Genomic DNA, 25,523 nt, shown 5'->3' with positions numbered 1-25,523 from the left:
AGGGCTTTGGGAGCAAAAAGGGTTTTGTGCTCCCAAAGGGCGGGGCTACCTCCCCAAAGGGAGGGCTTCTTGAAGGAGATGATATCTGGATGGTCGGAAGGAGGCTGCCAGAGGGCAGAATGCTCGGTGCGTTCTGGGCATGCGCAGGTACTTAACTATACTCAGATCAGTACAGACAACCGGGAGGCGGGCGGGGCCAGATCTACATGTGTTACTAAAAGGCCAGGGGTTGCGTCTAGATCCTGCTGCTCCTGGCACAGAATGCCAATCACTGAAACAATGAGAATTCCCAGGGAAGAAGGCAATTGCCAGTGAAGAACAAGATTTAACATGGGGAACATTATATTTCAGATGAAAGCAAACAAAATTTTCTTATAGTTTTTAATAACCTTTTAAAAAATAAATTTTATATACTTATTCCAGACAATTTGGAAATTTCTTTTTTTTTGAGACCGGTTCTCAATCTGCCGCCCAGGCTGGAGAGCAGGAGCGCAATCTCGGCTCACTGCAATCTCTGCCTCCGGGGTTCAAGCGATTCTCTGGTGCTGCAGCCGAGGAGATGGGAAATCAGTCTCAAATCTGTCTCCCCAACCAACTAGAATCAGGGGTTTATATAGCGAGAAAGAAATGTGACTACTTGCAGGAAATCAGGAATTAGGGAGGGGTAAGGAAGAGGAGTTAGTCAACAGGAATCAGGTGGTCGCTTAGGGAATCATGATAGGTGAGGGATCTGGTGTCTCATTGTCCAGATGTGATGATCTGGTAAGTTTCATTTCCTTGATACTGAAACGGTAATAGTTTCCTTATCACCCTTGCAGGGCATGTGATGGTGAGGCAGAAAAATAGGGTCTGGAGGTAGGGAACATAAGGCCGATTCACACTTCAGCTATAACAGGAAATATCCTCTCCATAGGGTGTACACCATAAACGACTTTGTAACCTTACTTCATCTTCTTCATTTACACAGGGCGTACTCCAAGTAACCAATGGAATCCTCTAAGGGGTATTTAAACTCCCAAAAAATTTGTAACGGGGCCTTTGAGCCCCAGTGCTCGGCCCACTCCCACACTGTGGAGTGTACTTTCATTTTCAATAAATCCCTTCATTCCTTTCTTGCTTTGTTTATGCGTTTTGCCCAATTTTTTGTTCAAGACGCCAAGAACCTGGACACCTTCTACCGGTAACAATGGGGGTGTGGCTTGCTTCTTTGGTGCTCTGCTGAAACCCTTAGGGGGAGCATGCAGACGGGCAGGTTGTGGGGCACCTGAGCTCAGAACCCAGGGCAGTGTCTAGGAGCGAAGGCTTACAGCTTCTGAAGCGAAGCTCGGGTGGGCGTGTGTTACAGGGTGCTCTTTTAGTTTTGCTGTCTATAGGCGGATTGTGTTAATCAGCTCAGTTAGACCCTCTGTCTTATCGCAAGGACAGAGGGCTTTCTGCATCCTGGGGTTCTTGCCTTGTTGTACCGGTAAAATCGGATCACACAATGGGCTTGGAAAATGAATGCAAGGTTTATTGAATGGTGGAAGTGGCTCTCAGAGTTGGATGGGGAGCCAGAAAGGGAATGGAGTGGAAAGGTGGTTTTTCCCTGGAGTCCCGGACTCTTCGCTGACTACGCTGGCCAAATTCCCCTCAGTCTACGCATTGTTCTACCTGTGGATGGTCTGGCAGTGTCCGCTGGTGCCTGTCGGTGTGCTCTTCTGCTCCTCTGTTCCTCTCAATGTCCAGCCACCTGTGTGCTCTTCCACTGGTGTGTTCCTCTCAACATCCAGCCGCTTGTGTCTGTGCCTACTAGGGTCTCTGGATGTTTGTTTGTTTTTTGAGACAGTCTCCCTCTGTGGTCCAGGCTGGAGTGCAGTGGCATGATCTTGGCTCACTGCAACCTCTGCCTCCCAGCTTCAAGTGATTCTCCCACCTCAGCCTCCAGAATAGCTGGGATTACAGACATCCACCACTATGCCCAGCTAATTTTGCACTTTTAGTAGAGACAGAGTTTCACCATGTTGGCCAGGCTAGTCTCGGACTCCTGACCTCAAGTGATCCACCTGCCTCTGCCTCCCAAAGTGCTGGGATTACAGGCGTGAGGCACCGCACCTGACCCTTTAACCCATTTTGGTTTGATTTTTGTATGTGGCAAGAGATAGGAGTCTAGTTTCATTCTTTTGCATATGGATATCCAGTTTCCCCAGAATCATTATTGAAGAAACTATCTTTTCCCCAACGTATGTTACTGATACTTTTGTCAAAAACGAGTTCACCGTAGATGTATGGATTTATATCTGGGTTCTCTATTCTGTTCCATTGGTCTATGTGTCTATTTTTATGCCAGCACCATGCTATTTTGGTTACTTTAGCTCTGCAATACAATTTTAATTTAGGTAATGTAACTCCTCCAGTTTTGTTCTTCTTGCTCAGGTTAGCTTTGACTATGCTGGGTCTTTTGTGGTTTCATATAAATTTTAGGAAGTTTTTTCTATTTCTGTGAAGAAGGTCTTTGGTATTTTGATAGGAATTGCATATAATCTGTAAATTTCTTTGGATAAAATGGACATTTTAACAATAATTATTATTCTAATCCAAGAACATAAAATATCTTTCCTTTTGTGTGTGTGTGTGTGTCCTCTTTAATTTCTTACATCAATGTTTTATAGTTTTCACTGTAGAGATCTTTTACTTCTTTGGTTGAGTTTATTCCTAGGTATTTTATTTTATTTTTAGCTACTGTAAATGAGATTATTTTCTTTTTATGATTGTTTGCTGTTGGCATATAGAAATGCTACTGATTTTTGTATGTTGATTTTGTATCCTACAACTTTACTGAATTTGTTTATCCATTCTAATAATTTTTTTGGTGGAGTCTTTAGGATTTTCCAAATATAAGATTATATCATCTGCAAACAAGGATAATTTGAGTTCTTCTTTTCCAGTTTGGATGCTCTTTATATCTTTCGCTTGTCTACTTACTCTAGCTAAGACTTCCAGTGCTACATTTAATAATGGTAGTTAAAGTGAGCATCCTTGTGTTGTTCCAGATTCTAGAGAAAAGATTTTCAGTATTTCCCATTCAGTATGATACTACCTATGGGCCTGTCATATATGGTTTTTATTGTGTTGAGGTATCTTCCATCTACTCCCAGTTTGTTGAAGGTTTTTATCATGAAGGGATGTTGAATTTTATCACATGCTTTTTCAGCATCAATTAAAATGATCACATGGTTTTTGGCCTTCATTCTGTTGATAGGACGTATCACATTGATTGATTTGTGTGTCTTGAGCCATCCTTGCATTCCTGAGATGAATGCCACTTGGTCATGATGAATGATTTTTTTAATGTGTTGTTGAATTCAGTTTCCTGGCATTTTGTTGAGGATTTTTGCATCAAGGTTCATCAGGGACATTGCCCTATAGTTTTCTTTTCCTTTTCTTTTTTTTCTTTCTTTTTTTTTTTTTTTTTTTGGTGTGTCTTTATCTGGTTTTGGTGTCAGGGTAATACTGGCCTCATAGAATGAATTTGAAAGTAGTGTTTCCTCCTCTATTTTTCAGAATAGCTTGAGTAGGATTGGTATTAGTTCTTCTTTAAATGTTTGATAAAATTCAGCATTGAAGCCATTGGATCCCAGGCTTTTCTTTGCTAGGGTAACTTTTTATTATGACTTTGATCTTTTTACTTGTTATTGGTCTATTGAGGTTTCAGATTTCTTCATGGTTCAATCTTGGTAAATGGTGTATATCTAGGAATTTATCCATTTCTTCTAGGTTTCCCAGTGTGTTAAAATATAGTTGATCCTTGGAATTTCTGCTGTATCAGTTGTAATGTCTCCTTTTTCTTTTTTTTTTTTTTGAGACGGAGTCTCGCTCTGTAGCCCAGGCTGGAGTGCAGTGGCCGGATCTCAGCTCACTGCAAGCTCCGCCTCCCGGGTTCACGCCATTCTCCGGCCTCAGCCTCCCGAGTAGCTGGGACTACAGGCGCCCGCCACCTCGCCCGGCTATTTTTTGTATTTCTTAGTAGAGACGGGGTTTCACCGTGTTAGCCAGGATGGTCTCGATCTCCTGACCTCGTGATCTGCCCATCTCGGCCTCCCAAAGTGCTGGGATTACAGGCTTGAGCCACCGCGCCTGGCCAATGTCTCCTTTTTCATCTCTGATTTTATTTATTGGGTCTTCTCTCTTTTTTTCTTAATCTGGCTAGAAGTTTATTGATTTTGTTCATCTTTTCAGAAAACAACTTTTCATATAATTTTATTAGTTTTTTGGATTGTTCTTTAATTTAATTTTATTTATTTCTGCTCTGATTTGCTCTGATTTTTATTATTTCTTTTTTTCTGCTTTTTCTTTTATTTTTATTATTTCTTTCCTTCTTTTTTTTTTTTTTTTGGACAGCGTTTTGCTCTGTTGCCCAGGCTGGAGTACAGTGGCATGATCTCAGCTCACTGCAACCTCTGCCTCCTTGGTGCAAGCAATTCTCATGCCTCAGCCTCCTGAGTAGCTGGGATTACAGGCACACACCACCACGCCTGGCTAATTTTTGTATTTTTAGTAGAGATGGGGTTTCACCATGTTGGCCAAGCTGGTCTTGAACTCCTGACCTCAGGTAATCCACTTGCCTCAGCCTCCCAAAGTGCTGGGATTACAGGCGTGAGCTATCACTCCAGCCTTCTACTAACTTTGAATTTGGTTTGCTCTTACTTTTCTAGTTCTTTAAGATGCATCATTACATTGTTTATTTGAAGTTTTCTTGCTTTTTTGATGTAGGCACTTACTTCTGTAAACATTCCTCTTAGTACTGCTTTCACTGTATCCCACAGCTTTTGTTATGTTGTGTTTCCATTTTAATTTGTTTCAAGAATTTTTTAAATTTTCTTAATTTTTTTCATCGACCTACTGGTCATTCAGGAGCATGTTGTTTAATTTCCATGTATTTGTATGATTCCCAAATTTCTTCTTGTTATTGCTTTCTAGTTTTATTCCACCATGCTCAGAGAAGATATTTAATATGATTTTGATATTTTTGAAATTTTTAAGACTTGTTTTGTGACCTAAAATGTGGTCTATCCTTGAGAAGGTCCATGTGCTGAGGAAACGAATATGTATTCTGCAGCTGTTGGGTGAAATGTTCTGTAAATATCTAGGTCCATTTGGTCTATAGTGCAGATTAATTCCAGTGCTTCTTTGTTGATTTTCTGTCTTGATCTGTCCAATACTGAAAGTGTCCAATGCTGAAATCAACAGCCATTATTATACTGGAGTCTATCTCTTTCTTTATCTCTAGTAATATTTGCTTTACATAACTAGGTGATCCAGTGTTGGGTGTATATATATTTACAATCATTATATCTTCTTGATGAATGAACCCCTTTATCATTATATAATGACCTTTTTTGTCTTTTTTTTATAGCTTTTGTCTTGAAATCTATTTTGTCTAATATATGTGTAGCTACTCCTGCTCTTTTTGTTCTCCATTCACATAGAATATCTTTTCCCATTCCTTTATTTTCAGCATATGTGTGTCTTTATAGGTGAAATGTATTTCTTGCAGACCACACATCAATCACTGGGTCTTGTTTTTTAAAATACATTTAGCACCTCAAGAGCAATTCCTCAGAGCCCAGCACAGCATCAAGATTTGCCCAGGAATTGCAGTCCTTGTGACCTGGACTGCCTTTCAAGTTTATTTAGAACCCCCAGAGCACTTTATCCCACAGTATTGGGGCTAGCCAGAACTCAGGTTCCACCCACTGGCATGGACAATTCGCCTCTGGCTAGGGCTGGTCTAAATGCTCCCTCCATGAGCACCACCTGAATTCTACCCGGTATTGCTTTCCACTGTGACAGGCAGCACTGAAGTCCATTACAAAGCCCCACAGTCACTTTCCTCTCCCTCCCCAAAGCACACATATTCTCTCTCTGTGCCACATGGCTGCTGCTGGGGGATGGAGGAGGGATGGTTCTGACAATCCAGGACTGTCTTTCCTACCCTCTTCAGTTCCTCTTTCCTTGCTATGATGTTAAAACCAGGGACTGTGATTGCAAACTTGATTTTTGGTTCTTATGAAGGTGCTTTCTTTTGTGAATAGTTGTTCAATTTGGTGTTCCTGTTGGAGGGGATGATTGCTAGAGGGTTCTATTCAGCCATCTTGCTCTGCCTCCAGGAAATTTTTTTTTTTTTTTAACAAGATGTATTTGTACAGAATTCTCTCAGCTATGACTCCCTGTTGAAGAATTTTCTTTCTGATATAGGGAAGGCATGTTTTGCATGGAAGGTTTTAGCTCCTGTTTTCAAGGAGGGAAAGGGAAGATTAGAATACACTTCTTGCATCTGCCATTTTTCAAGTGTCTTTAGCTTAAAGTAATCCTCATACCAAAGTGGCACATTTTGGAGTGGCACATTCTGCCACTCTTTATTACCGTTGTATGAATTTCCAGTCTGAAGTCAATTAAAGTTACTTTTAGTTTGTTTGTAGTTCACCGGTTTTTAGAATGAATAGATCTGCTGAGTGAGGTTTTAAGCAAAATCTTGAAATTCTTTTAACTATAAATGGGTTTTTATGCTAACAGAGAGAGTCACGCACCATATTGACCTCAGGAACCTAGTCTTACCTATCCAGTTTGTGCATAGACGGACTTGGAAACAAAAGCATGAACACTCACTGTAAATTTGAGAGGGCTGATTAGTTTCTTAAATGATTTTCTCAGGTGTTGGAGTTACACAAAGAAAGCTAATTGTTAAACTATCCAAATCTTGGCTCCTTCAAATGAAGATGCAACAATTATTTAATTTAGAAACCACCCCACCATAATATTGGATTGTAATAATAAGTAAATTAGATCACATTTGGGTAGCAATCCCTAGGGGAAAAATGGCCAATAAAGACCAAATCTTCCGCATTCTCATTTACTGTGGCAGAATTACTGGCAAAGCTATTGCAAATCAGGGCTTTACAATCTCCTTTTATTAAACCCACAAATGAAGGTGAAATATGGGCGTATATATAGCTTTCAGGGGGCCGTCAAATTGATAGGATATATGATTAAGGTGAGATAACATACATACACAATTAGATATTCTAAGCAGGTCTTATTATGGAGAAAGATGAATGTTAAGAGAAATAAGTTATTTCATGTGTCTGGAAGCCCAGACACCCTCATATTAATTCTAATCCACATAAATTTCCCCCAGGTGACTTTGTTGTAATGCTGCACAGTAAAATCAAGTCTAAAATCTCACACCCAAGAATAATGATTTTAATAAATGCCAGGTTTCCTGTAAACAAGTGGTGTTAAAACTCTAGGTGAGGTTGTGTCCAATTCTCTGCTCTTACTCACACTTCCTACGATGTTCTAAGAAGAGCCCTTTCAGTTATACAATTTCTTTATCTGTGAAACAGGGCTAACAGTGATGCCTCCTGCATAGGATTGTTGTAAAGATTGATTAGGTTACTTTAAGTAAAGCCTGGAGTACATAATCATTGTTCTAGGTGTTCCCTATTTTTATTTGTATTATTGCCTCAGTCTACATACTGTGGAGAATTTTCAGAAATTTGCAAGTAGGAAACTGGAGATTTTACCTTACAGGACTAAATAGTATTAGATAAATTTAATCTGCCTGATGACTAAATGACAAAAATGTTGGAGACAGCTAGTTTTAAACAAAATCAGTGTTAAATATTTCCTTTTATTTAAATAACACTGTCTTGGAGCTGGTTTTGAGTCCAGGCATAAAGCAACAAGCTCCTGAAGCACATAATGTTGTGTTTTGAGGAACAGTAGTATTATGTGTAGAACTAGAAATGTATCCCCTTCATCTAGGGACCAGGCCTCTGCGATGGATGAGAGGCCCAGATACTCCAGAAGGACTGCCTTCATCCTAAAAAGAAGTTCAAAGATGCTACCGCCAACCTTGCCATGATCATGTCATGTTGTTCTCTGCCTTTCCCCCATAGACTCTGTGTGTGTGTGTGTGTGTGTACTAAAGACTTACCCTTCTGAAATACAATATTCACATCTTGCACTTATAAGATTTATAAGCCTAGTAGTGTAAGTCTGCTGATTTTGTTTTCACTAAAGATTATCTTTAGTTCCTTTGCATTTTCACATAAATTTTAGAATCAGCTTGTTAACTTCTACCAAAAAAGAAAAAAAAAGTTTGCTAAAATTTTGACTGACATTACGTAAAAACTATAGATCCAATTGGGGGAATACTGACATCTTAACATTATTGAGTATTCTAATCCATGGACATGATTTGTCTCTCCATTTATTAGACTTTAATTTGTTTCTGGGTTGGGCTTTAGTTCATTTCAATTAACTGCAGTTTCAAATGTCTCGCTTAGACAGAGTTAAGCTCCTTCTAGCCAGGCTTCGGTACTTAAGGCCATGAAACTACAGGACCTCTGTTCTTTAGTCCGGCCTGCAATTTTCCCTGTGGCCACTTAGCCAGTCAAAGACTAATGGGAAGAACTAGTTAGTGGGGAGAACTGACTTTGCATTTGGGGCTACTCCAGATTCTAATCCACTATGCCAGCCTACACATGACTGTTAAAAGTTTGGCAGGTTTATTCTTCTCCCGGAAGTTCCTTTGCCTGTGCCTATTAAAGAGTTGTTTCACTGCCTGACAGTCCTCAAACTTGCAAATGCCATCAGGCATGAGAGGGTCTACTCACAGGTCTCTCTAGTTATTTAGGAAAGGCTGGTGCATCTCTAGAATATAGTTTTTTTGGGGGTTTTTGTTTGTTTGGTTGGTTTTGGTTTTTTGGGTTTTTTTGTTTTTGTTTTTTTTTTTTTTTTGCTTTCTTTGTATCTTTGGCTCTCTGGTGGCTTTAAGGAAAAATACTACATCTTAAAATATTAGGTTTTTTTCCTAGTGTTTTCTCAGTGTTATGGTAAGAGCAAGAATCTTTTACAACCTTCTGCATCCTACTGGAAACTTTCAGAATAGGTTGTTTTTTTTTTAAGTGAAATTAGGCTGGGCACGGCGGCTCATGCCTGTAATCCCAGCATTTTGGGAGGCCAAGGCGAGTGGACCTGAGGTCGGGAGTTTGAGACCAGCCTGGCCAACATGGTGAAACCCTGTCTCTACTAAAATTGCAAAAAAATTTAGCTGGGCATGGTGGTGGGTGCCTGTAATCCCAGCTACTCCGGAGGCTGAAGCAGGGGAATCACTTGAACCCGGGAGGCAGAGGTTGTAGTAAGCCGAAATCACACCATTGCACTCCAGCCTGGGCAACAAGAGTGGAACTCCATCTCAAAAATTAATAAATAAATAAAACTGAAGTTAATCTCTTTTTTTTTTTTTTTTTTTCATGTGAGTCTACGTGGTAGGGGAAGGAGTCTACACTTTAATTCTTCTAACACGAAATGCAAAAACCTAAATTTTATGTTCTGTCATAATTTCAAGCAGTAAGTTTAATCAACTAGGTTTTAATTTTATTTTTTTAAGGATAGCAAGTCTGGTGGCAGGTAAATTCTGATTTTTTTTTCATCCTTTTCACAATATTTCAGATTTTGAATATTTGAGCTTTTCTTCACAATAATGTCAAAAGACATAAAATCAGTAGAACATTCACCTAAAATTCATCAGAGAAATGATCCACAGCACGTCAATGATAGAACATTTTTCATTGATGCCTCTAATCAGAGCTTGACTGCCATTCCGTTGGAAATCTTCACATTCACAGAATTAGAAGAAGTACATTTGGAGAACAACCAGATTGAAGAAATTCCCCAGGAGATTCAGCGTTTGAAGAACATCAGGGTCCTCTACCTGGACAAGAACAACCTGAGGAGCCTGTGCCCGGCGCTGGGGCTGCTGAGCAGCCTGGAGAGACTGGACCTGAGCTACAACCCCATCTTCTCCTCCTCCCTTCTCGTCGTCAGCTTCCTCCACGCCCTGCGCGAGCTCCGGCTCTACCAGACCGACCTGAAGGAAATTCCCGTCGTCATCTGTAAAAACCTCCACCATCTCGAGCTGCTGGGACTGACTGGAAACCACCTGAAATGTCTGCCCAAGGAAATAGTGAACCAAACCAAGCTGAGGGAGATCTACCTGAAGCGAAACCAATTTGAAACTTTCCCCCAGGAGCTCTGTGTTCTCTATAATCTGGAGATCATTGACCTGGACGAGAACAAAATCGGTGCCATCCCAGAAGAGATCGGGCACCTGACGGGGCTGCAGAAGTTCTATGTTGCTTCTAACAACCTTCCCGTTCTGCCCGCGTCCCTGTGCCACTGTAGCCAATTGTCGGTGCTCGATTTATCCCATAACCTCCTCCACTCCATCCCGAAAAGCCTCACTGAGCTCAGGAAGATGACGGAAATAGGGCTGAGTGGGAACCCCCTGGAGAAGGTGCCATACCTCATTTGCAGGTGGACCTCGCTACACCTGCTCTACCTGGGAAACACAGGCCTGCACAGGCTGCGGGGCTCCTTCAGGCACCTGGTCAACTTGCGCTGCCTGGACCTAAGCCAGAACCATCTAGACCACTGCCCGCTGCAGATCTGTGCGCTGAAGAACCTTGAAGTCCTGGGACTGGATGACAATAAAATAGGACAGGTACGGATTCCCTTTCTGGCTGTGACTATGCTCTCATCCAGGGTCCTTCCTGCCCTAAGTTGGTTCTGTGTCTAAACAGCAAATTTAAAGTGACTTTATGGGCGAAAATCCAAGATTACTAAATATTCAACAAGGTGATAGTTTGTATTACTTTCTTTTTCCCTAATAGCAGCAGTAATCATAATAGTAGCTAATGTTTATTTAGAGGGTGTATGTGCCAGTCACTGAGCTAAGTGTTTACATGGATCATCTCATTTACCTCTCACAACGACTGTGTCCTCAATGATATATGAAGGAAGTGAGGGGCAGGGAGCTTAACTAACATGTCCAAGGCTACACAGCCTGTAAGTGATACAGCCCCGATTCCAGCCCACAGCTGCCAGGCTCCAGGGTCTACATTCTTTTTTTTTTTCCCCCAAGATGGAGTCTAGCTTTGTCGCCCAGGCTGGAGTGCAGTTGGGTGATCTCAGCTTACTGCAACGTCCGCCTCCCGGGTTCAAGCGGTTCTCCTGCCTCAGCCTTTCGAATAGCTGGGACTACAGGCACCTGCCACCATGCCCAGCTAATTTTTGTATTTTTAGTAGAGACAGGGTTTCACTGTGTTGTCCAGGCTGGTCTCAAACTCCTGACCTCGTGATCCCCCCGCCTCCGCCTCCCAAAGTGCTGGGATTACAAGCGTGAGCCACCGCGCCCAGCCCAGGGTCTATATTCTTAACAAAGACTATCTCCCTACAGAGTTTCCATTAACAGCAGATGTTTCTAATACATATAGCCTTAGAAGCCTAAAGTTTCATCCATAGGAAACTGCAAAACCAGATCTGTCCCTAGAGAAACTGTCCCGTGTGTGCAGGGTGGCATATTCAAAAATGGTCATTTAGCATTGTTGATAATCATGAAATTATGGGAGACAATCTAAATGTCAGTAGGGGAGTGGGCAAATAAACTTCAATATATTCATAAAATGAAGTTATATAGTAATTTAAGTGAACTGGTACTGTACGTGCCAATATGGATAGATCTCAAAATTGTGATGTTTGTTGAAAAGAAAACCTAAGTTTCTGCATCAAATTGCAGAACATTATGATACCATTTATAAATTTTAAAATCACACAAAACTATATATAAATATATATATACATACACACATATATACACAACACATATTTTATGGATATTTTTATATATAATGAAAATATAAAATACTAACTGGAAGAAAACGAAATTCCTGAAGGTGGCTGCCTCTGGGAAGAGAGAAGGAAGTCAACAAAATAGAGAAGCAGCTGGGTGCGGTGGCTCACTCCTCTAATCCCAGCACTTTAGGGGGCCAAGGAGGGAGGATCATTAGAGGCCAGAAGTTCAAGACCATACTGGGCAATGTAGGAATGTGCCTTTAAAAACCAAGAGAGCGAATGGGGAAGAGATCCTAAGGGGACTGAACTTAATTGCAGTGTTTCATTTGGTTTATTAAAAGATTTGGGCAGTTGGGTATGCATGGGTTTATGTTTCTTTATTATTTTATAATATTCTATTTATTTTAATTTTATTTATTTATTTTTAAGATGGAGTCTCACTCACTCTGTTACCCAGGCTGGAGTGCAGTGGTGCTATCTCAGCTCACTGCAACCTCTGCCTCCCGGGTTCAAGGGATTCTCCTGCCTCAGCCTCCCAAGTAGCTGGGACTACAGGTGTGCGCCATCATACCCGACGAACTTTTGTATTTCTAATAGAGACTGGATTTCACCATGTTGGCCAGGCTGGTCTCAAACTCCTGGCTTCAAGTGATCTGCCCGTTTTGGCCTTACAAAGTGCTGGGATTATAGGCGTGAGCCACCATGCCTATCCTATAATGTTTGATGTAAAAAGAAAAAGAAAACAGCTGTTAAGAGCAAAAGACAACTGTAGAGGGAGTAAAAAGGGGAATTTGGAAATCAACAACTATAATCAAATAATAGGTCTGCTTTACCTGGCCATGGACACCAGTCTCATGTGTTCCCCATACATTACAAAAGTCCTGGTCCTTACAGGTTTATTATTAAAAATCTTTTTTTTTTTTTTTTTTTTGAGATGAACTGTCGCTCTGTCGCCCAAACTGGAATGCAATGGTGCCATCTCGGCTCACTGCAACCTCCACCTCCCAGGTTCAAGTGATTCTCCTTCCTCAGCCTCCTGACTAGCTAGGACTACAGGCGCCTGCTACCACACCCAGCTAATTTTTGTATTTTTAGTAGAGGCAGAGTTTCACCATATTGACCAGGCTGGTCTCAAACTCCTGACCTCGTAATCCGCCCACTTCAGCCTCCCAAAGTGCTGGGATTACAGGCGTGAGCCACTGTGCCCGGGTGCTAAAAAATCTTTTATTTGATTTTTTATTTCTAGAACTTTTTTCCCCGAATTGCGATGGGATTTTAAAGCTGCCTTTCAGAAAGTAACATTTTGATGGTAACTTGTAGATTTAGGATGAGATTCTAGGACTTAATCTCTACTGATGTAGCAACTCACCTTGGAGGATTTTTGAGGTTCCGTGAGAGCCTATTCCTGAACTATTCCACTGCTGATGTAAGAAATTCCTTTTAGTGGACAAAGTCTGTCATTCTGCAGTTGGAGTGAAAGACTTAAAATATAAAGTACATGTGGGAAGGATGACACATTATACTGAGCCATGAATAATACCAAATCCTGTTCTGAGAGAAATTTTAAGAAATCAAAGGAGCGAATCACACACAGACTGCTTGTTAAAAATAAGCTTCATCCAATACCAAGTTTACCACAAGTCAAACTGCACTGAAATGTAGACAGGTTAAATATTACTGTATTGAACATGACAGTCTCTAGGTACCATTGCTTTTTCCTCTTCAGTTATTTTTTTTTTTTTTTTAATTTTTTTTTTTTTTTGAGACGGAGTCTCGCTGTGCTCCCAGGCTGGAGTGCAGTGGCCTGATCTCGGCTCACTGCAAGCTCCGCCTCCCGGGTTCACGCCATTCTCCTGCCTCAGCCTCCCAAGTAGCTGAGACTACAGGTGCCCGCCACCACGCCCAGCTAGTTTTTTGTATTTTTAGTAGAGACGGGGTTTCACCATGTTAGCCAGGATAGTCTCGATCTCCTGACCTCGTGATCCACCCGCCTCGGCCTCCCAAAGTGCTGGGATTACAGGCTTGAGCCACCGCGCCCGGCCCCTCTTCAGTTATTCTGATGGGCTTTGTGTGTGTGTGTGCATTTGTCCTCCCTTCTCAATTTCCTCTCATGCTAATACCACCTTCCAATGCATTTCTCTCCTTAATGAAACATGGCCTTTAAGCCAGCTCATTATCTCTCCCTCCCCAAAGACTCAAGCCTGACCAGTAGCTTCTACTTGCCTGTGTGCATGCAAAAATATCTGATTTTCAATGTGCACCTAGATGGATTTTATTTGTAGAGTATACTTCTATTAAAGGAGAAAACCAGGCCAGGTGCGGTGGCTCAAGCCTGTAATCAGAACACTTTGGGAGGATGAGGCAAGTGGATCAACTGAAGTCAGGAGTTTGGCCAACATGGCAAAACCCATCTCTACTAAAAATTCGAAAATTAGCCGGGCATGGTGGAGGGCACCTGTAATCCCAGCTACTAGGGAGGTTGAGGCAGGAGAATTGCTTGAACCCAGGAGGCAGAGATTGCAGTGAGCTGAGAGTATACCATTGCCACTCCAGCCTGGAGTGGGCAAGAAGAGCGAAACTCCATCTAAAAAAAAAAAAACAATGTACCGGATCCCAAAATGGCTATATGTCAATTATAGTGTCATCAGTAATTGTCTTCATCTAATGCTCTACAGATTTTCTATTCTATACATCTAGATTTCTTCTCATTATACTTTGCTATGACTGTGATGAAACTAACTACTGGATCTTAAATATTCTGAAAAAAATATTTTGAACATTCAATGTGCTTTGAAAAAGAAAAGCTAAGCCTTTATGAGTTAAGTAAACAGCAACAAGAGTGAAATTTCTAGGTTATAATGAAATGGTTAGATTGAAAAATATTTTTTTCATTGTTTTGGATTGCACAGAAGGCAGGCATTTTGTATTGAAGGGCTCCAAGTGCTTGATGAAGAATTTTGAAATAGCCAAAGAGGAAAGCTTAAACATCAGTTTCTCCAGAGACTGACTTGATCTAATTAAAATATATAGGTAAATTTAAAAAACTGGAAAACTGTTACAGCATTTTTAGGAAAATGAGTCCTTACTCTACACAAAAAAGAGAAAAATGCATTATGGAAGATTCCAAGTATGTGAAACTTTTACAGATAGGTTGTCCTACAGTGAACTTTCTTTTTTCTCCAACTGTAAGTGGCTCATTCACCAATGACCTGTCTGTTCTAGCTATCGATAGAGAGGTGGGGTGGGAGCAGCTCAGCTGTGCTCTAGCCAGAATGAAAGTCGGGTGACTGACTAGGGAATGGCCGGGAAGAATGTCCATGAGCTCAAGCAGGGAACTGTGGGGAAGGATTTCCCAGTTAGGAAGTAAGCCAGATAAAGGAACATATGAGTTAAGGAGCTGTTGAGCTACATAGCTGGGATTTTTTTTTCTACAAGAAAATACGGCATCTCTGCAACCCAGTCAACAGAGTGATTGTCGCATATTTTAAGAACGAAATTTTTCCCATGTGGTTCCCATGGTCCAGAAAGAAACCAATAGGCAGACAAAATGGTGAAGCTGATTTTGGCTGTACTAAAGTGGGAAATCTGATGGTTAGAAGTAGCCATAGAAGACAATGAGCTTTTCTTCACAGGAGGTGGTGTTTAGATACAATCGGATGGCTCGCTATAGAATGTATGCAACCACTATATTAGAAGGTTGAAATAGAGAACCTTCTTAAGGCCTTCCAGCCCTGAAAGTGTGGCACTCTGTGAAATGCCAACCCAGTTCCCACATAGGGTACACAAGCCTGGGTATTCACTGAAAAGCGGAACATGACACGATAGGATCATAATGGAGTTCACTGAACACTGATTAAATGGTGTGAATATATGTTTGCCTTCAACTGAGATTTCAACTGAAGTTTCAAAATTATTAAAGCCTTTTAGGATGAAGAGTCATATCACTAAACGTATTAGTTCCAGTAACTGAATTTATTATGAATATTCTTATTGCATTATTACACATGACTTTAGTATTTTTCCTTCAATAGTGTCAAGCAATTGCCACACTACAGTCCATAAATGGCAAGAACGTAGGTTAAAAATTGCTCCAAATTTTTTTTTGAGACAGCCTCTCACTCTGGCGCCCAGGCTGGAGTACAGTGGCACAATCTCGGCTCGCTATAACCTCTGCCTCCTGCGTTCCAGAGATTCACCTGCCTCAGCCTCCCAAGTAGCTGGGATTATAGGCACCCACTACCACGCCCGGCTAATTTTTGTAGTTTTTAGTAGAGACAGGGTTTCGCCATGTTGGCCAGGCTGGTCTTGAACTCCTGACCTCAGGTGATCCACCGGTCTTGGCCTCCCAAACTGCTGGGATTAAAGGCATAAGCCACCGTGCCTGGCCACAAAAAATTGCTCCAGTTTAAAGTGGTGCATAAAAGTGAAATCAGAGACTTTAGATCCAAAGTATAAATACTGTAATGCAGATACGTGCACAAATTTTTCATCAGTAGGAGAGGCTAAGTTACTCCACTTGTTTAGCAGTCTGCCTCAAAACCAAAAGCCCAATTTATCTCTGCTGACTGTTAAAAATAATCTTGACCTGAAACTTATCTTTTTGGAACACTTCTAGTTACCTTCAGAATTGGGCTCACTTTCAAAACTGAAGATACTTGGACTAACAGGAAATGAGTTCCTTTCCTTTCCGGAGGAAGTCCTTTCTTTAGCATCTTTAGAGAAATTATACATTGGGCAAGACCAGGGATTCAAACTTACCTATGTGCCAGAACACATTAGGAAACTGCAGGTAAGCCTCCCCAAATGAGCAAGCTAAGAAGCACCTGCCACTGCCTCTTAAATTGACTGAAACTGAGAAAATACGAGGTCTCCACAGGCTGGATGTAGCATCATCCATACTAGATTTCCAGCTTCAAACAAGCAATCATTTTTACATTTTGAGGTTTCCACTGTCTGTGAACAACCCTTCATCATTTCATTGTGATTGCTGCTGGATATGTCCTACCATACTTCTTTCCACTGTGTGATCTGGTGTGTTTCAGTTACAGAAATTGGGTCTACTTCTTTCCATTTAACTCCCACTTTTTATAAGTAGCCCCCCGAAAACTGGACTATTTTGAAGTTAAAGAGTATCATACAAGTGACATGCTACGAGCCTGCATTTTGGTGCCCAGGATTTCCTGTAAGGGGAAGTGAGATCTCTCTCCCTGCTTGGAAAAGGGAAATCATGTTGCACTAGCTTCCTGGATCTACAGGGCTATGAGGAATACTTGCAAAGCAGTAGGATAACTTCATTCAAAGTAGCCATACTAGAATGTCTTCATGTGTTCATCCTTTAAAGAACTATTTTTTTTTTTATGTTCCTGTTGTTGCACGTTTTTTTTTTTAGACAGAGTTTCACTCTTGTTGCCCAGGCTGGAGTGCAATGGCACAATCTCGGCTCACTGCAACCTCCACCTCCCGGGTTCAAGCGATTCTCCTGCCTCAGCCTCCCAAATAGCTGGGATTACAGGCGCCCACCACCACACCTGGCTAATTTTGTGTTTTTAGTAAAGACAGGGTTTTGCCATGTTGGCCAGGCTGGTCTCGAACTCCTGAACTCAGGTGATCCACCCTTCTCAGCCTCCCAAAGTGCTGGGATTACAGGTGTGAGCCACCGTGTCTGACCTGCTGCATTCTTAATGATGATAAAGTAGGCGTGGGCCGCCACATAACCCCCAGTCATGCAATGCCATGTACAGCATAGGTAGTTCTCACTATGACACAGGGAGTCTATTCCTAATTCTCCATTCCTTTGCCCTGTGTTCATAGAACACCTTTCATTGTCTTTTCCTTTGTACCTGTCGTGCCACAATCTTAGGGTGAAGTACAAACATTAGATTTTTGCCCAGTGAAGTTAAAAATAGTTATTTTGAATACATTCAAACCCATTCCCTGTGCGTTTTGGCTACTTTCACATGAGGCAATATTGGGTTGATAGTTGAAGCAATTATCATTCTGTAGCAACTGCCACAGATAATTAGCTATTAAAAAAGAGTTAATGATAAATGTAGTTAATTATTCAAATTATTTTTTCATAAAATTCTGGTGAAACAAATAAGCACTAGATGTCTGTAGTCTCTTTTCCCTGCATAAATGGAAACCAAGTCTAATGGATTTACTCAAAAATAATTTTATGTCTTGATGATGGTCCTTTAGACATGCTTTTTCCCTTTAACCCAATGCATAATTTCCCCCATTGAAAGTAAAAAAAAAAAAAGCATAGGCACCCACAGGTGATTCTGGTTACTATAATTAATTAATCAAGGTATATTATTATGGTATACTCATGTTATTTCAGAGTCTTAAAGAGCTATATATAGAGAACAATCATCTGGAGTACCTGCCCGTATCCTTGGGGTCAATGCCTAACCTAGAAGTTCTTGATTGCCGGCACAATTTGCTTAAGCAACTTCCAGATGCCATTTGCCAAGCACAAGGTGAGGAAACTTAGTAGATTCACAGCCTAGTAGAGTTTGTGGCCAGTACTTCCCATGGGAATGGCTTCCTTGCCTTGCTAAAGACCGATCTAAGTGTTGGGAGAACTGAGTCTATCCCATTACTTTCTTGCAGGGCTCACTCAGTGACATGGGGGAGGCCAGGTGTCCTGATTAGTATAGCTAAGAGTCTTGCAAAGGCAATTAAGTCATTTATTAGAATGGAAAAGTAAATAACAACTGCTAAGAAAATTAGCATTCACTCATACATTCATTACACTACCAACAAGAATTTACTGTACACTTACTGTATGCCAGAATTTGGAATTGGGATCCTGCAGTAAATTTCATCTAGGTCACTGAGTCACTTGAACGAAAGAAAAAGTATTGGCCCACAGTGGTGAAATTAGCAAGGGACTTTCTTGGACCTACATGATTGACCTGGAAAACTATATATGATTCCTATTTAAACAGCCAAACATTTTCTACTAGACTAAGCCATTCTTTGTCTGTACATTCATCCATCCACTTAACATGCTTTTGCTGAGTACCCACTGGGACCAGATTTTAAATGTTTCTTTTTTTTTTTTTTTTCTGAATCCCTAGGCTTATGCACATGTTTTCAAACTACGGCGATTTTTTTTCTTTCTTTTTATTTTTTTAGACAGAGTCTCGCTCTGTTGCCCAGGCTGGAGTGCAGTGGCAAGATCTTGGCTCACTGCAAACTCCGCCTCCCGGGTTCACGCCATTCTTCTGCCTCAGTCTCCTGAGTAGCTGGGACTACAGGTGCCCCCCACCTCGCCCGGCTAGTTTTTTTTGGGGGGGTTTTGTTTGTTTGTTTGTTTGTTTTGTATTTTTAGTAGAGACAGGGTTTCACCGTGTTAACCAGGATGGTCTCGATCTCCTGACCTCGTGATCTGCCCACCTTAGCCTCCCAAAGTGTTGGAATTACAGGCGTGAGTCATCGCACCCGGCCCAAACTATGGCTATTCCTTAATGAAAAAAGAATGAAGACATATTAGAGTGGAAGCTGATGCCTACTCATAAGACATTCAAAAATTGGGGGCAAGGCCGGGCGCAGTGCTCATGCCTGTAATCCCAGCACTTTGGGAGGCCAAGGTGGGTGGATCACCTGAGGTTACGAGTTCAAGACCAGCCTGGCCAACATGGCAAAACCCCATCTCTACTAAAAATACAAAATTAGCTGAGTGTGATGGCACGTGCCTGTAATCCCAGCTATTTGGGAGGTTGAGGTAGGAGAATTGCTTGAATCCGGGAGGCAGAGGTTGTAGTGAACCAAAATCACACCACTGCACTCCAGCCTGGCGACAGGGCGAGATTCCATCTCAGGGAAAAAAAAAACAAAAAACTGGAGGCAAGAGGTTGTATGCAGTACTTCTTAGTAATGCTCCTGACCATAAACTTTTATACTGTCCCTGGTCCCTGGAGGAGTGAAATATTCTCAAAATTTTCAGTGTTTTCTATTTTTCTGTCTCTAATATTTATGGACACTGGCTTCAACAACTTTGAATTGTTATAAAGAAGTTGTAGGCTGGGTGCGGTGGCTCATGCCTCTAATTCCAGCACTTTGGGAGGCCGAGGCAGGTGGATCATGAGGTCAGAAGTTCGAGACCAGCCTAGCCAATACAGTGAAACCCCATCTCTGCTAAAAATACAAAAATTAGCCGGGCATGGTGTTGGGTGTCTGTAATCCCAGCTACTCAGGAGGCTGAGGCAGGAGAATCACTTGAACCCAGGAGGTGGAGGTTGCAGTTAGCCGAGATTGCGCCACTGCACTCCAGCCTGGGTGACAGAGCTAGACTCCGTCTCAAACAAACAAACAAAAATAGCCAAGTGTGGTGGCATGTGCCTGGAATCCCAGCTACTCAGGAGGCTGAGGCACTTGAGTCGTTTCAACCTGGGAGGCAGAGGTTGTAGTAAGCCCAGATCATGCCACTGTACTCTAGCCTGGGCAACAAAGTGAGAGACTCTGTCTCAAAAAAAAAAAAAAAAAAAAAAACTCAATAGCCCGCTGAGCTTAGGAGCAGCAGGGTCTGAGAGTGATTTTTCCCAGTGGGCTGTCAGTTTCAGCTAAAAACTGTTGCTCTAAACAAACAAAACATTTGGAATATCTGGAGACTGAATTTTGTTCTCTTCATTATGGGAAGGAGCAAACATAGAGCTAGAACTTTTATTAGATGGTAGAAAAAGTTTTGTTGGATCTTGTGCATCTTTCCTCTCATCCTTTTTGCAAATGCAGAATTGGATCCCTCATCTATGTGGGCAGGATTAGGTGACAAGTTAATATTGTTTGTTCTAAGATGGATCCACCATTTAAAAAAAAATCTTTTCAGCTTTGAAAGAATTACTGCTGGAGGACAACTTGCTCACCCATCTTCCGGAGAATTTGGATTCCCTAGTGAATCTTAAGGTTCTGACACTGATGGACAATCCCATGGAAGAACCCCCAAAAGAAGTGTGTGCTGAAGGCAATGAGGTCATATGGAAATACCTCAAGGAAAAGAGAAATAGGAATATAATGGCAACAAAGGTAAAATCAGCCCAGATTCTTGATAACAGTTGCTTTAGAGGGAGTCTAATGGTAAACACATTACAGATTATCCTATGGAGCAACTCCTTACACCCTTGTCCTGCTTCTGAAAAGAGAAGTTACTTAGTAACTTTTATGTCCCCAGGGCTAAGGGTAAGAAGATTTTCTAATGTCAGCCCTAGTATTTTTGTCTTTTATGTCCCTTATTTCTTTGTCCAATAAGAAGCCAACAAATAGGCAAAGGAAACCAAAACTTCAAAATTTCAAACAATCTTAAATTCTTGGACTGTTTCATTGGAATGAAAAAAGCTTGTATTCACAAAAGCAGTAAAATAAATTTTAAAAATTAGAAATGAAAGCATTTATAGATGAGAGGCTGAGCCCAGGGTTCTGAGCTGCCATTAATTAGGATCAAAAGGCTGAGATCCTTGTAATTCTGCTGTAGCCCTTTGAGCCCATGGAGATGTAGGACAGTTCTGGAATGTGTCCACTTCAGCCAGTGTTCTTTGTTCTGGCCCAAGTCCCCATCACCTCACAGCCGGATGACTACGTAAGCCCTTTGACTAGTGTTCCTGCTTCCATGCCAGCTCCCCTACAATATACCTTCTGCTCAGCAGTAGCACTGATGCTGTTAAAACATGGGCTAGAGCTCCCCACTCCACTGAAATTGGCAACCCTCCATTTCACTCAGAGTACGAGTCAAGTCTTTGGTCCGTAAAATCCTCTCTCAATAGCCCTCAACCCTATCAGACCTAATGTCCTCCCTTTTATGATAAATCTTTTGTGATACCTCTTTTACCATTCCAAAATAAATTCAGAGATAATAAAAACCTACAAAAGCACATAATTTTAATCAAAACAATCCCTGAGTAGCAATTTAAAGGAGAAAGAAAAGTAATTTGTATACAAATATATATTTCAGGCTGGGCGCGGTGGCTCACGCCCATAATCCCAGCATTTTGGGAGGCTGAGGTGGGTGGATCATTTGAGGTCAGGAGTTCAAGATCAGCCTGACCAACATGGTGAAACCCTGTCTCTACTAAAAATACAAAAATTAGCTGGGCATGGTGGTGTGTGCCTGTAATCCCAGTTACTCTAGAGGCTGAGGCAGGAGAATCGCTTGAACCCAGGAGGCAGGGGTTACAGTGATCCTAGATTGTGCCACTGCACTCCAGCCTGGGTGACAGCTATCTCAAAAACTAAAATAAAAAATTATTTCAATGTGTATATGCTCAGGATGGATTACACTTGAAAGAATGAAAATTGTGGTTTTTAATTGAATACTTCCTGAAAGCATTTTGAAAAACCATGCACCCTCTTGCACATTCTTAAAATGATATTTAATATTGCTGGGCACAAGTTTATATCATTGCAAAGGATGTAATTTCCAGTGAATTTTAAATGTTGACATTTTAAAATAGAGCTGTTAGAACAATATTTTAACTGTATCCAGTGGAAACTGAATATCATTATGATTTGTCAACACCAATTTACAAATACTTAAACAAGTTATTATTTTATAGGCAGAATTTTTATATCTTTTCTTCTTAAACATGTACTTCCATTCTACTTTCCCCTCAAAATTGATCCTAAGGTTATATATATACACATATGTCTTTCATAGATTGCTCTTTTGTACTTCTAGGCAACAAAAATATTTATATAAATTAAATTTTAAAAATTTAAAAATGTATATACATTATAACTATTAGTAGTATAAAATCACCTAAAACAACATAAAATTTCTTACAAATTTTAAAAATTATTAGACATATAGGATTTTTTAGAACAGTGTACCAAAATGAGAGGGTTTTTTTAGTGTAGTTTATATATTCATGCATAAATATTGATGATTATTATAACAACACAGGGTTTATTACAGATTCTACTCCTGTTTTTCATTTTACAGATGAAAGCCTTGAGAAAACTTGTTCACGTAGATGAGTTAATTAGAACGGAAGAAGCTTTTTTTGCCTGTAATGTTTTATTTTAAAAAAACAATGCTTCATACATCTCTGAACTTCTTCCAGATTTGTATCCCCCAAACTGATAGCAGGTCTTAACTGACATGTTAACTAGGTTTCCCTTATTTTTCTTGAAGGTAGAATTAGAAACCACCTGTCTTGCAAAAGGATTGGTTAACCAGTCCTTAGAGTCATTCATTTTCTCATCAACACTTGTACTTTGAATTGTCTTTTTTTGTGTGTGTGTGTGTGTGTGTGTGTGTGTGTGTGTGTGTGTGTGTGTGTCCTAATGATTTTTGGAATCCAGGGCAATGCACCATAGTAAGATTCAGGTGGGTTCAAGGCATGCCCTTCCTCTGTGGAGCACCAAAGGGGAAACTGGGATGGGGGATCTGCAGTTATGTTCTTGAGATGATTTTAGGAAGGGATGCATATGGAAGCTGAAGCTCAGGAAATAGACTGTCTTCAACCTATCCATGCCTGCACACCATTGGAAAGGCTTTGTAGACCAGGGTACAGACCACACAATTGAAGACTGCTTAATCTTAAGACAATAAAAAGTCCCATAAATTTCCAAACTGCCTCTAGAGAGTAGTGCTGTTCCCTGGATCCTGATCAGTCTGCTGTTTTCACTCCCCATCTCATCTTTCCTACTCTCACTGGGCTTCAGTCACAAGCAGATACCTGGTGTTCTTCCAAGGACCAAGCATGCTCCTGGCTCAGGGCCTTAAGACTGGCTCTTCCTGTGCCCAGAGATGCTTCCCTCAGATACGGGCAAGATTCTGGCCCTCACTTTGTTCCATCTCTGCTTAAACGTCCTCTTATCAGAGAGCCCTTCCTTGATCCACCTTATATAAAACAGCATACCCCCAGCCACCTCTTTCATTTGTTCATTCATTTAACAAACATTTACTGAGCTTCTACTATGTACCAGACACTGTTCTAAGCCCTGAGATACATCAGTGAACAAAACAAATATTTATGTCCTCACAGCACTTAAAATCTAGTAGGAGGGAAATAAAAGCATGAAATATAAAACAAAATTAAATACTACGTTAGAGAGTGCTACTGTGGGAAAAAAAAAAAAAACAAGGTCACCCTAAGGGGAACTGAAATTGCTAGTAGTGTTTGGAGGTGGGGAAGTGGTTAATGTAAATAAGATTGTCAGAGTAGGCCTCATTGAAAAGATGACAGTCTTAGCTTAGGCTGCCACAACAAAATACCACAGAACAGGCGGCTTAAACAACGGAACTGTATTTTCTCACAGTTCTGGAAGCTGGAAGTCTAAGGTCAGAGTATCAGCATGATTGGAGTCTGGTGAAAGTCCTCTTCCTGGCCTATAGAAGCTGACTTCTCCCTGTGTCTTCATATGGCAGAAAGAGAGAGAGACAGAGAGAGAGAGAGAGAGAAAGAGAGAGAGAGAGGGAGAGAGAGAGATGGAGACAGAGAGAGATTGCACTAGAGAGTGCTAACTCTCTGATGTCTCTCCCTATAATGCCACTAATCTCATCATGAGGTCCCCACCGTTATGACTTCATCTAAATCTAATCATCTCCCCAAAGCCCCTTTTCCAATTTCCATCACACTGGGGATTAGGGCTTCAACATATGAATTTGGGGCAACACAGTTCAGTCCATAGCAATGACAATCGAGCAAACCCTTGAAGCAGCGGAGAGGTGAGCCATCTGAATACTGAGAAGAGTTCCAGGCAAAGGAAGCAGCGAATGTACAGGCCCTGAGTCACAACTGTGCCTGTGTGTCTGAGCAGGGAGGAGGCCTACACGGCTGGAGCAGAGTGAGCCAGGGAAAGGGGAGTTAAGAGGTTAGAGGGGTCAGGATTGGGGAGGCAGATCAGACAGGGCCTTGTAAGCCATATAAGGACTTTGGCTTCTATTCAGAGAGAAATGGGGAGCCACTGGACAAGTCTGCTACTAGAGGAGGGGTGTTGCTGGGTAGGTAGGAGGGAATAGGATCCAGGGAACAAGTGAGGGCTGGCTTTAGGCAGGAGCACAGACAGCCCAGTAAGGAGCAGGAAGGCAGGGCATAGGCACTCAGATCCCCTCACCATGCACGGTTGCTCTCCATAGCACTCATCACCATCTGTCAAATTAAACATTCATGTGGTTATTTTTTACTGTCTCTTCCCTCACTGGAATGTGAGCTCCATAAAGTTGAGACAGTTATTTCTCTGCTGTTGCCCAAAAGTCTAGAACAGGCCCTGGCACATAAAAGCAATAAATGCATTTTTTACAAAATTTGTCTGAATGCCTGGCCAATTGAGAAAGATAGAAAATAAAATTTAGAGTTCTGATCACATCCCATTCTCCACATCTTCAAGACCACGTATCAGAATAAAGAGATTTAACAATCTCCAGTTCATTGTGATACCAGCCGATGCTGAATATGGGTTTATTTTGTTTTCAGATTCAGGCGTGGTGGCATGGAACAATGGTACGGAAAGGATTTGGGAAATTCGGTGAACTACTAAAACCACGAAAGAAAGGAAAGACTTCTCCAAAAGATAAAAAAGGAAAGAAGGATGTAAAAGGAAAACCAGAAAAGGGAAAAAAGAAATAATCCTATAAATTGATAAACTGGGGTACTGGACCTAGATGGATTAAGAAGGCAAAATATCTAGGAATTAGATGCCTACTACATTAAAATTATTCATAAAATTATGTTTATGTGTAAAAATAAATGATTCTTACTTTTACTGAAATATTTATAGATAAAATGATATAACACCTTGGAATTTCTTCTAAATAATATGGGAGGGGGAGGGGAAAGTGGGTAGGAGTACAAGTGAAACAAGATTGGCCATACACTGATAACTGTAGAATAAGGTGATGAGTACAC

The 25,523-nt window shown here is 41.1% G+C and overlaps 1 protein-coding gene across 3 annotated transcripts; it reads left to right on the top strand.

Moving 5' to 3' along the window:
* Positions 1–48: 48 nt before the first annotated feature.
* LRRIQ4 (leucine rich repeats and IQ motif containing 4) lies at positions 49–25,386 on the top strand. 3 transcript variants are annotated; one of them, XM_031663579.1, is made up of 6 exons: positions 49–126; positions 9,496–10,546; positions 16,292–16,465; positions 18,017–18,155; positions 20,507–20,703; positions 25,092–25,386. In XM_031663579.1, the coding sequence occupies exons 2-6, from the start codon at positions 9,527–9,529 to the stop codon at positions 25,242–25,244; spliced, it is 1,683 nt and encodes a 560-aa protein (XP_031519439.1). In that variant the 5' UTR covers positions 49–126; positions 9,496–9,526; the 3' UTR covers positions 25,245–25,386. The 3 variants fall into 3 exon arrangements, with proteins under 3 accessions (XP_031519439.1, XP_031519438.1, XP_031519440.1); XM_031663578.1 differs by having other exon boundaries at positions 59–147; XM_031663580.1 differs by lacking the exon at positions 16,292–16,465 and having other exon boundaries at positions 59–147; positions 25,092–25,345.
* The last annotated feature ends 137 nt before the right edge of the window (positions 25,387–25,523 follow it).

The sequence above is a fragment of the Papio anubis genome, chromosome 2, assembly GCF_008728515.1.
Source record: "Papio anubis isolate 15944 chromosome 2, Panubis1.0, whole genome shotgun sequence".
Taxonomy (NCBI): Eukaryota; Metazoa; Chordata; class Mammalia; order Primates; family Cercopithecidae; genus Papio; species Papio anubis.
This window is presented reverse-complemented; position numbering and strand designations above follow the sequence as displayed.

Excerpts from the sequence above, each read along its gene's own strand:
- LRRIQ4 (XM_031663579.1), top strand. The coding sequence starts at position 9,527 with ATGTCAAAAGACATAAAATCAGTAGAACATTCACCTAAAATTCATCAG. Across the intron at positions 16,466-18,016 it reads AACACATTAGGAAACTGCAG|AGTCTTAAAGAGCTATATAT; the intron begins GTAAGCCTCCCC and ends ATGTTATTTCAG. Across the intron at positions 20,704-25,091 it reads GGAATATAATGGCAACAAAG|ATTCAGGCGTGGTGGCATGG; the intron begins GTAAAATCAGCC and ends TTTTGTTTTCAG.